The 18,080-nt window shown below is 47.8% G+C and overlaps 1 protein-coding gene across 1 annotated transcript in view; it reads left to right on the top strand.

Moving 5' to 3' along the window:
* The first annotated feature begins 12,826 nt into the window (after positions 1–12,826).
* The window catches only part of SYNE2 (spectrin repeat containing nuclear envelope protein 2), a 208,396-nt gene continuing 203,142 nt past the window's right edge, over positions 12,827–18,080 (top strand). The window contains exon 1 of the mRNA XM_033172755.1: positions 12,827–12,925. Within this exon, the coding sequence (XP_033028646.1) occupies positions 12,847–12,925 (79 nt within the window). The 5' untranslated portion in view covers positions 12,827–12,846. The remainder of the gene's footprint in view (positions 12,926–18,080) is intronic.

The raw sequence follows: 18,080 nt of genomic DNA on the forward strand, positions 1-18,080 counted from the left end.
ATCATATAATAGCAGTTGTAATACTTTGTTACCTTTTTTTCTCCTTCTTTGTTAAACAAAATGAATTAATAAAAATTAAATTAAAAAAAAGAGAAATGCCCTCCTGTAGAACGCTGAGGTTGCTGTTCCTCTTGAGGGATTGGCAAATGCACCCCTTGTCACATACCTCCACAATTAATAACTATTAATCATAATAGAATTGTTAATACAAAGGGTCACATCCAGCTGTTTTGCTTGTGAAGCAGATGTCTGTTTGTGCAATGGAACTTTCTGCCATTCGGTTACCCCCCTTGCCCCCCTTGCAGTCTTAAAATCTGCTCCTGAGTGTTAGAAGATCCTCTAAAGCAGATTGTGAAGGGGGGTGGGTAGAAGGAAAGGAAGTCCCATTGCGTGAGTGGAATTTTGCACACACAACAACAGAGGCGACCCAATATTTCTTAAGCTTTTTGGGTTGCATTACATAATGAGTGCGCAGCAACTGAAGTAGCTGGCTGCATTACTGGGCAATGACCTCACGATCTCAAAAAAATTTTTAATAAAAATTTGGCACTCTCCATTGGCTTGCGCCCCGTGCATTTCAGAGCAGAAGCGAGCGATGTTTGCTCATGTTTCTCCCATGTCGTTTCCACGCATGTCATGCCCACTCAGTTCAGACTTCGTGTTCCTCTTAAACTTGCCTGCGTTACAACTAGCTATGTTGTAACGCCTTGAACTACACGAGCCCGTGATCATGTAAAATGGAAGTCTGTTAGAAACTTGTAGGCAGGGATCTCCAAAAAGCCCTGCCTTAATGAGGAATTCCTTTAGCGGCTTTGGATGTGGAGGACATCTTGCCCAGACTTGAGATGAAATGAAGTGGTGAAATTTGAAAACAGGCGTGAAAATACAGGCCTCTCTGAACAGCATTAATTGTAATGCATGAACTTCTTTTGAGACGACTCCTCGAGACTTATTTCCCCACTCCTCCCAAGTTTGTGTTATGGATGTAGAGAAACTTAGCAAGTGAAGTTTTCCCATAAAATGATGGGAAAGATTTCGTCCACTAACCATCATATTTTGCAGGGAAAGGCCCAATCAGAGTTGCCAGCTCTTCCACTGAGCTCTGCAGCTGTACCATTCATTAACTTGACATTAGCAGGAGATTTTGGGAAGGGTCAAAGCTCAGTGGAAGAGCATCTTCTTTACATAAGTTCTTGCATTCAATCCCCAGCATCTCCAAATAGGACTGGGAGAGGGCCATGTCTGAAATCCTGGAGAGTAGTAAAAGGCAGCGTCTTCTGTTCATTTCCATGTCCTTCTCCTTTGCAATGGTTTGTGTGTGTAGGTGTAGGGAGAGATTGAAAGCTTCCCCTTTTGGTTTTGAATAAACCATAGTTTAAGGAACCATGGTTTAAGAAAGCTGCTCATTTTTAACAGACTTTTTACAAATAAAGGACAATAACACGAACAAGCAAAGTTTTATCAATGTCCTCATTTTTCATGACACTCGAACAGGGAAATTGCAGTTTGAGCAATCCCTCCAAACTACAGTTTGATCATTCTTTGAAATCCTGTTTTGGAACGATCCTGTTAACCACGGTTTCCCACTTTGGATGTCACAGTGAACTGCTTTGACCAAACCAGGAAATGTTCCGTTAAACTGAATCCATGATGGAAAAGGAGGGAGTACATGACTTGTTATCGATCCAAACCATAGTGAAACTTCTTTCCCAAAACTTTAGCTGCAGCAAAAACTGCTTCTCCCTCTTACTTGCTGAAGGATGTCACTTTTCAAAGGCAGGGGAGAGAGAGTTCCAGCCATCAAGGAACACTCAGGTTCTGTTGTTGAAGTCCTTGACCAGCCAGTCATTCCCCATCCTCAGTAACCCAGACAGCTAAACTCATTAACGTGTTTTTCCCCTCGTGCTTTTCCGGGCAAAGAAAGAAACCAACAAACACTGCTAAAACCTCTCCTTCCATCCTAAATATAATTGTCTCTGAGCATTTTAAAGGGATACCGTTGAGGCAGCAAGGCCTAATGGATGCTGCACAACTGGTGACCCACCTGAGTCCACGAAGGGTCCAGTAAACCCATTTTCTGATAGCTGCTTTAGATTGCAAAAGAGAGGGGCTTGCTAAGCACCTTTCAGGCCACAAAACGTGGATGATGTGCTTTGGGAAGGAAAATATGTTTGTTTTCTCTCCCAAATGTTTTGGTGAGCAGAAACCATTCTGTTTGGGATCGGTAAGCTGAAAGCATCAAATCCCCTTAAAAAAAAATGGCAATGGGCACTTCTGTTCAAAATAGGCTGGATTTCCTTCTTTATCTGGGATTGTCAACCAGCCAAGTTAATGTTACTCTAATTGCCGGCCTCCTCCTCCTTCCTGTCTTTGTAAATAAGCTGGTTTTTGAGCAGTGTTGCATGTGAGGAGAGTAGAGGAAGCCCTGCTCATTCCTCCTTTATTTTATGGCATTCCTTTGGTGGTGGTGCTACTGCTGCTGCTATATTACTTTTATTTATTGCTTTCTAAAAAGAAAATGCTCTCTGCAAATAAATAAGCCAATTTGCAAATATATTGTTGCAAAATCTGGGTGCCTGCCTCTCTCTCTGCCAAGCGGTGGCAAGAGCCCATGGGTTCCCAGGCACACATACACACAGGGCCCGTGTCCCTCTGTAGAATGGAAGACACGGCGGAGAGTGTCGTGCTTCAAGAAATATGGTTTATTCACCCATTTAGAAGAAGAAGAGTTTGGATTTGATATCCCTCTTTTCACTACCCGAAGGAGTCTCAAAGCGGCTAACAATCTCCTTTCCCTTCGTCCCCCACAACAAACACTCTGTGAGGTGAGTGGGGCTGAGAGACTTCAAAGAAGTGTGACTAGCCCAAGGTCACCCAGCAGCTGCATGTGGAGGAGCGGAGACGCGAACCCGGTTCCCCAGATTACGAGTCTACCGCTCTTAACCACTACACCACACTGGCTCATTTACACCAGGGGTCAGCAACCTTTTCCAGCCATGGGCTGGTCCACCATCCCTCAGAGCATGTGGTGGGCCGGACTGTATTTTGCGGGGGGGGGGAGAGGAACAAATTCCTATGCCCCATAAATAACCCAGAGATGCATTTTAAATAAAAGCACACATTCCACTCATGTAAAAACACCAGGTAGGCCCCACAAGTAACCCAGAGTTGCATTTTAAATAAAAGGACATATTCTCCTCGTGTAAAAACACGCTGATCTCCGGACCGTCTGTGGGCCAGATTGAGAAGGCGATTGGGCAGCATCTGGCCCATGGGCCTTAGGTTGCCTACCCCTGATTTACACCTTCAGTCTGCATGGAGGGATTCCAGATCTTACAGCATACACATTTCCACAGGCAGCCTTCAAGCTGCCTCCCTCCAAGATGGATTTCAGCCCTCCTTTTTCTGCTTCTTCCTCCCAACAACCCTCCTTCAAAAACACACCCCATCACCATCACTCTGTTCATACCTCAGGACAGTGGCAAGTCCTCAATGGGCCCTCATTGGCCCTCAATGGTTCCCTTAATGTCCCTCCCTTGGCCATGCTACCCAGGAATCCTTCTGCAGCTTATATTTCTCCCTTCCCACCCCATATGCAACCCGAGAATTTATTGATTACTAGGGTTTGCCCTAAATCTATAACAGTATAAAACTCCGAACAGTTTGTGAGTCATTTAAAGCCAAACGCATTGAATAAAACGCACTAGAACAAATTCGAAAGTTGTTCGTCCGACAGAGAAAATAAAAAGGATGTATCCTGCCATACCCCTGAAAGATAGGAACACAAGAAGATTGGGTCAATGGATCAGGCCAATGGCCTGTTTACTCTGGCACCCTTTTCTCACAGTGGCCATGCGCGACCCTAGAGCCTCTGACCATTTTACCTCTGTGAATTTGTCTGATTTCTCTTGTGGGGCCACCCAAGTTGGTGGCCGTTGCGACATCTTTTGCACTTGTGTGAAGGACTTTCTTTCGTCTGCCTGAATCTCGCAACATTCGGCCGCTTTGGTTGTTTCCCGTACTAGTATTATGAGAAAGGGAGGAAAACCTTTCCCTATCCACATAACCGTGCGCGCCTCTGTCATGTCCCCTCTTAATTTTTCTCTTAAGCCCAAAACGTTACCACATTTCCTTGTTGCTGTTAACTACCACAAACAGGCTATAAATCATGCCGCGGTACAGACTCAACAATGCAAAGGGCAGGAAAGAACCATTTATGCTCCTAGAAAGTGCTTTCCGTCGTGCTCCAAGACGTTTTGATTCTTCGCATTTGTGGTGGTGGGATCTGTTGCTACATCTCTCTCGGCTGTGCCTCCCTCCCCTCTTACATCTTTTGAAATATGCATTAATATTTATATGCATTTTTTTTTGCTTTGTTTTCTAGTCTTCAAATCGCTTAAAAAAAATACAGTACTTGGGAGCTCAGATAGATTTGCCTAGCTAGCAAAAACCCTGAAATATTGTGTGTTGGAGGGGATATGTTATAATGGCTGTAGCAGTAAGTTGAGACCCTCACATCTGTTTCTTAGGAGCTGGCATGGGTGCATGTCCCTCCAACCTGAAAATGTAGGTTATGTTCACACCATGCATTTAAATCTCAACAATACCACTTTAAACAGCCACTGTCTTCTTTTGAAGAATTCTGGGAGCTGTAGTTTGTTAAGGGTGCTGAGAGTTGTTAGGAGACCCCTGTTCGCATCACTGTTCCCAGAGTGGTTTTTACAGTCAACTCCTCCGCAGGGAACTCTGGGAGTTGTAGTTCCGACAAGAGTCTCCTAAGATCTCTCAGTAGCCTTAACAAACTACAGTTCCCAGGATCCTTTCGGGGGGGGGGGAGGGAAAGCCGTGCCTGTGATATGATACTGCTTTAAATGTATTTTGCCAATGTGGACTGTAGTCTGACCTGTTCTCACCTGCATAAGCCTGTCTTGCGGCCATACTGGACTGTGGCAGGATTTGAGGTTGTTTATGAAGAAGAAGAAGAGTTTGGATTTGATATCCCGCTTTTCACTACCCAAAGGAGTCTCAAAGTGGCTAACATTCTCCTTTCCCTTCCTCCCCCACAACAAACACTTTGTGAGGTGAGTGGGGCTGAGAGACTTCAAAGAAGTGTGACTAGCCCAAGGTCACCCAGCAGCTGCATGTGGAGGAGCAGGGAAGCGAACCTGGTTCCCCAGATTACGAGTCTACCACTCTTAACCACTACACCACACTGGCTCTCACACCACACTGGCTCTGTAGAGAGATGGGTGTGAAATACTTAGGGGAGGCAGATGTGATATGCACAAACACTATTACTAATTCTATGAGGATCACTGTTTTTCCGTGAGCAAAGGGTTTCTGCTCTGGGATCTGTGTTACTTTCTGGACAAGCATTCTCTCTCGCCGTAGGTTTTCCAGCAGAGGGTCTATTTATACAACCGTGGCAGGCTTCCAAGCCAAACATATGGTGATTCAAAGGCTCTCTCGCTTTTTGGAGTCAACAAAACCTTGCTCTTTTATTTATATTTGATTCATACGTCCATATTTCTTCCCGTGCGAGGAGGACAGCTAACCTTCTTGTTCAAATGATCACAAAAGAAATATGTATTCTCTTTCCCCGCCCGCCCGCCAACTTTTCTGTTTCATTGGAAAGGTCACCGCCATGGTTTCTCATTTCAAATTTGGCAAATGCCGAATTATTAAATTGGTGTTTCCTCTGGCCTTTTGGTCCCTGAGGCACAGTCCTCCCTCAGGCCGGTACAGAACTTGGAATTATGCTTTTCTCAGGAAGACAGACAGACAGACAGCTGCAATAGTGAGCATGTCGGTTGAGGACTAAGGGAGACATTGGTTCAAGTTCCTCCTCAGATGTAAAGCTTGTGGTTGTTGTTGTTTAGTCGTGTCCGACTCTTCGTGACCCCATGGACCAGAGCATGCCAGGCACTCCTGTCTTCCACTGCCTCCCGCAGTTTGGTCAAACTCATGCTAGTCGCTTCGAGAACACTGTCCAACCATCTCATCCTCTGTCGTCCCCTTCTCCTTGTGCCCTCCATCTTCCCCAACATCAGGGTCTTTTCCAGGGAGTCTTCTCTTCTCATGAGGAGGGCAAAGTATTGGAGCCTCAGCTTCAGCATCTGTCCTTCCAGTGAGCACTCAGGCCTGATTTCCTTCAGAATGGATAGGTTTGATCTTCTTGCAGTTCATGGGACTCTCAAGAGTCTCCTCCAGCACCATAATTCAAAAGCATCAATTCTTCGGCGATCAGCCTTCGATGTAAAGCTTACTGGGTGGCAAATTGGGCTACTTGCTCTCAGCAATACCTGCTTTACAGGCAGCATTCAAAATTTTCCAGGCGCGTTTTGCACCCAGCACTACTGGACCTAATGGTCAGGGGTCGCTTTACCTTTTTATTAGCCCCTTGCGGCCAAGTAAAGATGCCCGGGCGCCAGACATCTCCATCGCCTGCAGGTGTATGCCTAGGGATCCTCGGATCTTGACTGTTTTCGGATAGGAGCAACACACCCTGTACAATTCTGTCTGTTGTGTTTTATCTGCACAATCAGAATGAATTTCAGGAACCCATAAGTTGTATCGGAAAACACGACCTTTGAACCGTCTGGCTCAAAAATGGCAGCTAGGCATTCCTTTTTGGCGACGGTAACCCTTATATACCCGAGTTTTTAACACTGCTCACAGGGTTGTTTGTTGTGAGAATAAAGTGGGAGAAGGCAAAAACTGTTTATGCTGCCTCGAGCTCTTAAGAGGGAAAGCAGAATAAAAATATAATATCTACCCATCCTGCGCAAGTGGTGTTCCATATGTTGTGTCCTGTTTCGGAGCTTGAGCTCACAACCCTGTTTTATGAATCCCAGGCTAGAGGCTTGTATTGCTGCTAAATTTGGCTTGGTATGTTGAGGAAGGGTTGTGTCTGCTCTGCATGCAAAACGTCCCGGGTTCAAGCCCTGGCATCTCGAGGTAGGACTGGGAAACGGCCCTTGCGTGAAACTCCGGAGAGCCATTACGGCCTCGTGGTCAGAATGAAAAACAACAACTGATGTTTAAAAGCTGTACAAGATGAACACCTTTTCATTCAGCTAGAAAAGCTTGTCGAGATATAAAAAACTTCCTTCCTCCAAATGCCACTCCGTGTTTCTGGAGTGGCTGCCTGAAGCATCTTCTTGACAGAGATACTGTTGTACGAAAGTGGGGGGCCACCACACTGAAAGCCCTGCTCAGAGTTACTGTGGAGCAGCCTTCTGATATTTTGTGGACTGGAAGGAGAAGCTCTCCTGCAGAGGGCAGCGACACACATCATGGAAAAAGCGTTTTCTCAAGAATTTACTTGCCCATTCAGGCAGGCAGGAATAGGGGGCAGGCATCCTCTCCACAGTTAATGCTGCCTCCTGGGATTACCACTCCCCCCTAAAACCAGTCAGCCTGGGCTGAGGGATAGGACTGGGCTTGATTGACAGTGATGGCAATGCCTCTGGCATGTTTGTCAGCTGCAGCAGAGGCTGCCAGGGAAGCCACGTGCATGCTTATTCCTGCCCTCAGTATGATATCACCACTGGCATATTGGCAGTGAGGGAGGGCTCCAGTGGCGCAAGGATTCTTCTCAGCTCCAGGAGGCACGAAGTCATAGATACATCCAAGACGCCTTGTGCATGCACACAAAAGCTCATACCAAGAACAAACTCAGTTGGTCTCTAAGGTGCTACTGGAAAGAATTTCCTTTTTCAAGGCATTCTTCTCTTCTCATAGCACAAGCTACTGCAGGGGCAGGGAGTCTCAGGCTCTCCTAGCCTCTCCCTGCGGTGTAGGGATGGCCAGTTTTGTTGGCGTCCATCTGTCGCGAGAAACAATGGAGTGTGCATAGAATCATAGAATCCTAGAGTTGGAAGAGACCACAAGGGCCATCCAGTCCAACCCCCTGCCAAGCAGGAAACACCATCAAAGCATTCCCGACAGATGGCTGTCAAGCCTCCGCTTCAAGACCTCCAAAGAAGGAGACTCCACCACACTCCTTGGCAGCAAATTCCACTGCCGAACAGCTCTCACGGTCAGGAATTTCTTCCTAATGTTTAGGTGGAATCTTATTTCTTGTAGTTTGCATCCATTGCCCCGTGTCCGCTTCTCTGGAGCAGCAGAAAACAACCTTTCTTCCTCCTCTAGATGACATCCTTATATATATTTGAATATGGCTATCATATCACCCCTTAACCTTCTCTTCTCCAGGCTAAACATACCCAGCTCCCTAAGCCGCTCCTCATAAGGCATCGTTTCCAGGCCTTGGACCATTTTGGTTGCCCTCCTCTGGACACGTTCCAGCTTGTCAGTATCCTTTTTGAACTGTGGTGCCCAGAACTGGACACAGTATTCCATGTGAGGTCTGACCAGAGCGGAATACAGTGGTACTATTACTTCCCTTCATCTAGACGCTATACTCCTACTGATGCAGCCCAGAATTGCATCCCAGGGTGGAGATAGAACTGCTGCATTAGCAGCACCAAAGTGACTTTCCCGGGGCACAAGACTGGGAAGTGTGTATGGAGGTCCTGGGCTGCCCAGATGACAAGTCCCCCCCTTCACTTCCAAAGGAAAGCAGAGCAAGACGCTGGGCAGTTTGGCTGCAGGAGTTGATGGAAGGAGGTGTACAAGACGCCACCCAACCATCTTCGGGACCCCACTTCAGATTGATGTAGGTTTTACTCCTGAGGCTTTTCTTCTGAAAATGTCCTGCATGGCAGCAGAGGTTTAGGATCAGATTATTATTATTATTATTATTATTATTAGCAGAACACTGACATATGCCCTCTCCCTCATAGGCAGTATCATCATGTAGTACAATATTCTGTGTGCCCATATTGGTCCTAAGTTTATAACAGAATAGGGGGGGAAAGTTTTTGTGTAAGGATTGCTGGCAGCAACTTGATATTCCCGCCTTCCAGTGTGTCCAGAAATAAAGCAGGCCAGCTCTCTGTTCAGTATTAAAAATGAAACTGGAAGCCACTCGTACGAAGCCCTCCCACATCTGCCCAGGAAGTTTCCCAAAATCTGCTTCTGTCCTGATTTTTAACAGTGAGTTGCTAGGAATGTTTCTTTTGTTTAAATAGAGAGGTCTAGGCATGAATCCACAACCTCTGAGTTTTAAGTTGCTCTTCTTTCAGGAGCTATGGGCTAGTACCTTGCCAGTTCGTTGTGACACACTGCTTCCTTGAGATGGCTCTCCATCCCATCGCAAGGAGACTCACTAGTATAAGGAATGCCTTTTTATTGTTTTCAATTAACTGTAGTTACTTGTTTCATCAGAACGGACAACCGTGGCTCGTCTTAACTATGGTTTAGGGAGGAAAGCCAGGGTCATAATCTTATGGTTTGAAACTGCCTTGTTCCCTTACACTGTGGTTAGGACTAGCCACGGTTCTTACGTCTGAACCCAGACAAACTGTGGCTAGTCCTAACTATAGTGTAGGGGAACAAGCTAGTTTCGACTGAAAGTAACCTTGGTTAGTTGAAAACTTTTGGTTAGTTGTGACAGAGGAGAAGAGAGAATGAGCCTGTGGTTTGTACACGTAGCACTAAACCAGGGCTGGACAACCTTATCTGTTGAGGGCTGCATGGTGCTTGGGGTGTGTGGAAGCAGTGGCGGAGTAAGGCTCCGCGGTACCCGGGGCGGCAAAGGAAACGCCCCGGGGGCGGGGCGTCGTGACATCACATTGTGACGTCATGACGCTCCGCCCCCAGGGCGTTTCCGGGAGTGCCGGCGCCGCTTCTGCAGCCCTCTTTTAAGCCGAAGAGCTCGCTTTTAAGCTCTCCGGCTGAAAAGGAGGCTGTGGAAGCGGCGATCCGACGACAGAGTGCGCCTGTGCGTGCAGGCGCACTCCGTCGTCGGGCCGTGCGCTGCCGCTCCCAGGGTGACGGAGGGAGCGGCAGCGCGTGGGAATGGTGGGAGGGGCTGCCTCTTGTCACCCCCACGTGCCGCCGTTCGCTCCGTTGCCCCAGGAGCAGCAGCACCGCACACACCGTGCGCTGCTGCTCCGGGGGGGCGGCGCGAGTGGCGGCGCGTGGGGGTGACAAGTGACGGCCCCTCCTGCCACTCCCCACGCTGCCGGTCACCTCGGGAGCAGCAGCGCTGCACGGACGGGGTGCTTCCTCGGCCGTGCGCTGTTGCTCCTGGGGTGACGGAGGGAGCGGCAGTGCTTGGGAATGACGGGAGGGGCTGCCGCTTGTCACCCCCACGCGCCGCCGCTCGCTCCGTCGCCCTGGGAGCAACAGCGCACGGCCGAGGGAGCACCCCGTCCGTGCAGCGCTGCTGCTCCCAGGGTGACCGGCGTTGCGTGGGGAGTGGCGGGAGGGGCGCCGCTTGTCACCCCCACCTGCCGCTTGTCGCCCCCACCCGCTGCTTGTCGCCCCTGTGGCCCGGGGGCGTACCGCCCCCACCGCACCCCCCTAGCGACGCCCCTGTGTGGAAGACATTCATGGCGGAGCCAGCACCAGAGCAAATAAGCCCATCGCCCTCTCTTTCTTCCACCTTCTTTTCTCTCTCTCTTTGCCTGCCTGGGGAGAGTCTGGTTGCTCTGGCCGGAGATGTGAACTGACCACTTGCAGAGGGCTTTTCAAATTAGACTGAGGACTAGACTACATTAAATTATAGAATTGCAGAGTTGGAAAGGACCCTGACATTAAATTAGACCAAGGTGCCAACCACGACCCCAGTATTACATTCCAGCCAGGCTGTTGCATTTCACCATCTCTCAGCCTCTGTTCCTTGAACGCAGAGTGTACTAGAGGTTTGTCCTTCGCCCGCACCAAGCTGTGTTTCCACTGACAGGTCTGCCTTCCATGCGCTCCTCCCGTCTCGTCATTTTTTACGTTAAAATATCCTGAAGCAAGGAGTCCTGTCGGTCAACTGTGGATCGCGCCGCTGCTTTTTTAAACATAGAATCATAGAGTTGTAGAGCTGGAAGGGACCCCAAGAGTCATCTAGTCCAACCCCCTGCAATGCAGGGATCTCAGCTAAAGCACCCATGGCGGATGGACATCCAAACTCTGCTTAAAAACCTCCAAGGAAGGAGAGTCTGCAGCCTCCCGAGGGAGACCGTTGCGCTGTTGAACAGCTCTTACCAAAGTTTGACGAAATCATGTTTTCGTCTGGAGGCATTTTTAAAGCCTATCGTGGGACTGAGTACTGTGGTACCTCAGGTTACAGACGCTTCAGGTTACAGACTCCGCTAACCCAGAAATAACGCTTCAGGTTAAGAACTTTGCTTCAGGGTAAGAACAGAAATCGTGCTCTGGCAGCACAGCAGCAGCGGGAGGTCCCATTAGCTAAAGTGGTGCTTCAGGTTAAGAACAGTTTCAGGTTAAGAACGGACCTCCAGAACGAATTAAGTTCTTAACCTGAGGTACCACTGTAAATGGAAGCAAAGGGGTAATAATAATAATAATAATTGTTCGTTGTTCAGTCGTGTCCGACTCTTTGTGACCCCATGAACCAGAGCACGCCAGGCACCCCTATCCTTCACTGCCTCTTGCAGTGTGGCCAAACTCATGTTAGTAGCTTCGTGAACACTGTCCAACCATCTCATCCTCTGTCGTCCCCTTCTCCTTGTGCCCTTCATCTTTCCCAACATCAGGGTCTTTAATATTAATATTATATAATAATAATAATAATAAATAACAATAATAATTTATTATTTGTACCCCGCCCATCTGGCTGGGTCTCCCCAGCCACTCTGGGCGGCTTCCATCAAATGTTAAAATACATTTAAACATTTCTCAAGGCACCAGGAATTTAGATCTGAAGCAATCACTTATAAAAAAAAACACACACACACACACTGTGAGCTGGGCATCTCCCACAATGCGGAGGGCTGTAAATTTATTACCTTTTGTGTGTGTTGGGTGAAGGTCGGATTTCTTTGGCTCTTGTTCACTCCCCCCCCCAGTGTGTGTGTGTGTTTGTGTGTGTGTACATATATGCGCAATATATAAAATTTCATCATGCAGCTGAGCAGACCTATTGCAGTCACGCGCACGAGCCTTTTACATACATTTTAGAAGACACTGAGGTTGCGCATGATGGATGAGGCCGCCTTTGCAGAAGAAAGGGTCGCCGTGGTTCAGGGCTGAAGAAATAAACTCTGTTGCATTTGGAACTTGCAGGGGTACACTGTGGTAGCTAAGATACAGATAGAGCCAGGACAATGGTGCTCGGTGTGTCAGGCAACATCACTTTCTTAGTTGCATTTTAATCTTCTGTGGGCTCAGCGACTTTTGCTTCCAACCCGCTACAATAATTGCTGAGCAAGAAAAGAACTTTGCAAAGCGAAAGATGTAATGAGGGGCGGTGGTTGGGGTTTTTGGGGGGGTGGGTGGGTGGGAGGGAGGGAGACGCAGAAGAAAAGCAGCATCCCTGAGGGTAGGCAGGAACACAGAGCCTCAAAGTACCCAGGAGACACCGTCAACCTTTCAAATCTTTTGCATCCCTTGCAAATCAACGCCGTGAATCTTTGAATCCAGATCTGTTTCCTGCATATTCCAGCAATGGGATTTCCAGACCTGGAGGTTAGCCAGCTGTTAGAAATAGGCATGAATAGGACCCAGAAGAATAGCTTTAGCTGCTTTACGATTCAAAAAGGAGGCATAGTCTTGATCCAGATAATCTGAGAAAATCTTGAAAAACAGAAGCAAGCATGTGTGTTAAGGCTGCAGGGTGATTCACAAGCTGTCTTTTCTGAAGGTGGAGTCCAAATGTGCCTATCTACTAACTTTATTTTTCTGTTTCCTCCCTCTTCCCCAACCCCCCAACCCCCCCCCCCAGTTTGGCAGCTGGAATGCGCAGTGATCCCAGGTCTTGAGAAAATGGCATCTCCTCAAATACCGCCAGGTGACGAAGAACAATCTTCCGCAGACTTCGACGATCTCCAGTATTCACTGCAAGGTAAGTTCTTCCGTGTGAGTTTCGGTGAGGGGAACGTCTGTAGCTGTAGTTTCATCAGGACACAAGAGCATCTGTGTTGGATCAGGCCGATGGTCCGTCTCCTGCAAACATCCTCCTTCGTTCAGGAGCCAACCGGGTACCTGCAGAAATCACACAAGCAGAAATCTCTTGCTTCTGTTCCACAGAAACTGGTATCGGGGGCCATAGCTCAGTGGTTGAGAAACCTGCTTTGTGTGAAGGTGGTTCCAGGTTCAATCCTGGCAACACCAAGTAGGGCTGGGAGAGACCCTTGTCTTGAGTTCTGGAGAGGTTGCTGCCAGTCTGTGTAGACAGTGCTGAGCTAGATTGACTGTACCTTTTGCTGGGAATTGTAACTCTCATTATGAGCCACCTACAGTTCCCAGAATTCTTTGAGGGAAATAATGTACATTGAATGTGCTTGAAAGGCATAGTTTATACGCAGCCTGGTTAGTTATAAGGCAGCTTCCGATGCAATCCAGATACTTACTGTTTCAGGCCCTTCATTTGTCATCTTTGAGGGAATGTTTCTATGGGGCATTTCCACCTCCTCAGAGAATATCTGTGCTTTTTTAAAAAAAAATACAAAAAAATCCATTTGAAATCTCTTTTAGAGTGCCACTGGGACTAGGAGCAGAGCCATGTTCAAATCCCCACTCAGTTTTGAAGCTCACTGGTGTGATTTTGGATTAGGCATATTCTCTCAGCCTGGTCTACTTAGAATCATAGAATCATAGAGTTGGAAGAGACCACAAGGGCCATCTAGTCCAACCCCCTGCCAAGCAGGAAACACCATCAAAGCATTCCTGACAGATGGCTGTCAAGCCTCTGTTTAAAGACCTCCAAAGAAGGAGACTCCACCACACTCCTTGGTAGCAAATTCCACTGCCGAACAGCTCTCACTGTCAGGAAGTTCTTCCTAATGTTGACATACTTGACAGGGTTGTTGTGAGGGTGAAGTATTTGTGAGTGAGAGGGGGTAAAGAACCAGTCACACAGCTCTGGGCTCCTTGGGGGAAGGGTGGGATCAAAAGAGGACAAGTAAAAACTAGACTCGTAGAATTAGTGTAATTCAGTACTCGAGTGAACGAACCATGAGTAGAAAAGTCCCTGGTTCAGAATCTCACTGAATTCACTGGGTTGGCCTTTTGACACAACTGTTGGATGTTGGCATAGCTCAGTTGGTTAGAGTGTGATGCTGATAATACCAAGGTCGCAGGTTCGATCCCCATATGGGGCAGCGGCATATTCCTGCATTGCAGGGGGTTGGACTAGATGATCCACGGGGTCCCTTCCAACTCAGCAATTCTATGATTTTATGTCTCATCCTGTGCCATCCATCTGCACAACAAAGGTAATAATAGATCAGGCGGCTATTAAAAATCCAAGAGCTGTCCAGGACATTATTGATGGTCAGCTGGCAATGCTAACATAGACATCTGCTTAGTTTTATTCTGCTTGGCCTGCCGGCTCCGGTAACAATTGCTTGAGAGATTTTTCAAGCGTGCTTGTAAAACACAGAGGTCTCCCAGAGCTCATGACTGTTGAATTTTGGAGGGCCAGATTTTATCACTACTCCTTCATGTTTTCCTTTGCAATATTCCATTGTTGCTGTAAGCCACTGTCAAGGGAACGGATTTGCTCAGGCCATGTTGCAACCTCAGTCACCGTTGCTCCTTGCTACCAATCAAAACAAGCTCTTGTCTGCCAAACCACCTTCCCAAACTCTCCTTCTCGCTCTCTCTCTTTTACCTTGTTTGAACGAAAAGCCCCAGCACCCTCTTTTGCCTGGAGGGGCATGACGCCTGTTTAGCTCAGGAAAAGGCACTGGAAATTTTGATGCTCTGGGATGCTTGTGATTTAATTCTGAAGTTGCAGAACCTTAGTGTTGTCCCAGCCTTGGGATTCTCGGGTAGAGCCAACGAGATGCAAAGTGCGGTCCTGTGAATTGTGTGTCTCGGATTTCTCCCCTGCAGCAATGGTGGCGGGAAGAGGTCCCCCGAAACAGAAAAGTGTATCATTATAAAGACCGGTGTCTATGCGCATCCATGCTTATGCTACCCATGGGGCTTGGGATGGGAGCTGGATTGAAGCTGAAGTTTCATGCGCATAAAAAAAAAATTCCTTCCAGTAGCACCTTAGAGACCAACTAAGTTTGTTATGCATGCACACGAAAGCTCATACCAATAACAAACTTAGTTGGTCTCTAAGGTGCTACTGGAAGGAATTTTTTTTATTTTGTTTCGACTATGGCAGACGAACACGGCTACCTACCTGTAACTAGCTTCATGCGCATGTAAACATTAACTGAGCAACAGCAACCATTTCTCCCCAAAGTTGTACGAACAGATGAAACTGTTTTATATCGTTAGTCCATTAGGCTGCATAACCCAGTTCTTTGATGGGCAGTGGCTACATTAATAGATCGAGATCTCATAGAATCATAGAGTTGGAAGGGACATTAAGGAACATGTGGTTCCAACCCCCTGCAGTGAAGGAATTTGCAGCTGTCCCTTACAGGGATCGAACCTGCAGCCCCTCTCCCCTTAATGCATTTCAGTTAGGAAGCATTTCAGACTACAGTCGTACCTTGGAAGTTGAACGGAATCTGTTCCAGAAGTCCAGAACGTTCAGAAATCAAAACACGGGGGGAAAAAAGAAATCAAAACACGGCTTCTGATTGGCTGCAGGAAGCTCCTGCAGCCAATCAGAAGCTGCGGAAGCCCCCGTCCAGAGCGTTCAGAAATCAAATCACGGCTTCTGATTGGCTGCAGGAAGTTCCTGCAGCCAATCAGAAGCCGAGGAAGCCCCCGTCGGATGTTCGGCTTCCAAAAATAGTTCACAAACCGGAACAGTCACTTCTTGGTTTGCGGCGTTAGGGAGCCAAAACGTTCGGGAACTAAGCTGTTCGAAAACCAAGGTACGACTGCATTTATTGTTATGTTCATATCTCACCTTTCCTCCCAAGGTTTTGTATGTGGCTCTTTCCCTTCTCCTTTTTATCCTCACAACAGCCCTGTGAGGTAGGGCTAGGCTGAGAGACTGGCTGTTCCAAGGTCACCCAGCAAACTTTGTGCCTGGGTGGGGATTTGAACCCTGGTCTCCCAAGGTCTTAGTCAAACGTCCTAAACACTGCACCACGCTTTGCCCATCCAGCACCTTTGTTTTCTGCCTTGATTTGCATCCTGAGAAAAATCTGAGACATAAGATAATGTTCTACTGCTTGGGCAACAGCATGGAGGACCAGTGTACTTTATCCATGGGTCTTTATTACAATATTGTTGAGTGATGGAGTTTGATGCTCCGTCTGTTTTTGAAAGGGTGGGAATAGGTCGGTTTTTATTCTCTGGCATTGATTTCCTTTAAACACTTAAAACTTCCTACACGCTCATGTTCATCTAAGCCAAGGCCAAACATCAAACTCTATGGCCAAAATGATTGCGCAAATCCCCGTGCAAATAACAGCAATCCCCGAACCTGTTTGCTCTGGCGCAGCAGCTACACCGTTGTTTAAATACCAGATTTTCCTTTCCTTTTCAAGAAAGGGAAATAGTTTCAGGTGTGGCTCCTTTGCCAACAAAGGGCACCGCACCCTCCTCTTTCAACAGAAATGTAGAGATAAGTCTCAGGGATGGGGAAACAGGTAACAAATTCCATAGTGAGTCACAGCATGTTTCTGAATTCTCCTGGGCTGCTATGCAACCAGCTTGAGGAATGCAAAAAAATACTGAATGGAACTGATTCTGTGGCCTCGTCCTCTTGCAAATCAACGCAGCAATGGAAAATCCCTGCAGGTAGAAAAGTAGGTGGTTTGCTTGCAACCCTGGCAGACTAGGTTTCTAGGTGAAAGGATTTGCTGGGGGATGGGTGGGATTCTCATCATGTGAACTCATGGCTAAAGTGGGTACACAGACACAGTTTCACTTCCCCAGCGATGGCTACTCCTAAGTGAATGAGGCAGAGTCTCCAACAGAGCATGGAACTGTTCTCACCTCGAGGGCCACATTGCCTCCTGAGAAACCTTCTGGGGGCCGCTTGCCAGAGGGCAGGCAGGGTCCGAGGCACAAGTGGGCATAGCAATGGGTGCAAATTTGACATTTGCACAGCATGCTAGTTTCTGCAAACCCCCCCCCCCCCAGCAATCTTCATAGAATCATAGAATTGGAAGAGACCACAAGGGCCATCCAGTCCAACCTGCTGCCAAGCAGGAAACACCACCAAAGCATTCCTGACAGATGGCTGTCAAGCCTCTGCTTAAAGACCTCCAAAGAAGGAGACTCCACCACACTCCTTGGCAGCAAATTCCACTCTCGAACAGCTCTTACTGTCAGGAAGTTCTTCCTAATGTTTAGGTGGAATCTTCTTTCTTGTAGTTTGAATCCATTGCCCCGTGTCCGCTTCTCTGGAGCAGCAAACAAGAGGTATTATCAGAGTTCAAAGACACAGGGCAAGGGCACCTGCCTTGCACGCAGAAGGTCTCAGGTTCAATCCCCAGCATCTCCAGGTAGGGCTGGGAAAGACTGCTGCCTAAAACTCTGGAGAGCTGCTTCCGGTCAGTGTAGGCAATACTGAGCTAGAAGGACTAATGGTCTGGCTCATGAGGTAGCTTCCAATGTTCCTATTTCAGCCAGGCAAGTACAGCCGAGGAAGGTGGCAAGGAGAGTTGTGGAGGCTTGAGAATAGTCCAAAGTCCATAGAGAAGCTGAGAAGGCTCGAGGCTTCTCCCCCCTGCTCTAGATTATATAGAATCATAGCATCGTACAGTTTGAAGGGACCACTTGGGTCATCTAGTCCAACCTCCTGCAATGCAGGAATCTTTTTTGCCCAGAGGGCGGGACTCGAACCCATGACCCTGAAATGGAGAGTCTAACGCTCTACCTCCTGGGAACCTTAATTTTCTCCTGCTGCACCTGTGGAAGTGCCTTCTCCCTTCAGCGCTTCTCAACAAGCCTTTTCATGCTTTCGCCCCAATTTTTTTTCTGGCTTCCAGCATGGGGTGGTAGTGAGGAACCTTTCTTGGTTTCGGGCTGCATTCTCTCATGCCTAATAGTTAAGTCGGTAGAGCGTGAGACGCCGACTCTCAGGGTCAGGGGTTCGAGCCCTGCGTTCGGCAAAACGTTCCTGCAGGGGGCTGCAC

The sequence above is a fragment of the Lacerta agilis genome, chromosome 1 (assembly GCF_009819535.1).
Source record: "Lacerta agilis isolate rLacAgi1 chromosome 1, rLacAgi1.pri, whole genome shotgun sequence".
In the NCBI taxonomy this organism is placed as follows: Eukaryota; Metazoa; Chordata; class Lepidosauria; order Squamata; family Lacertidae; genus Lacerta; species Lacerta agilis.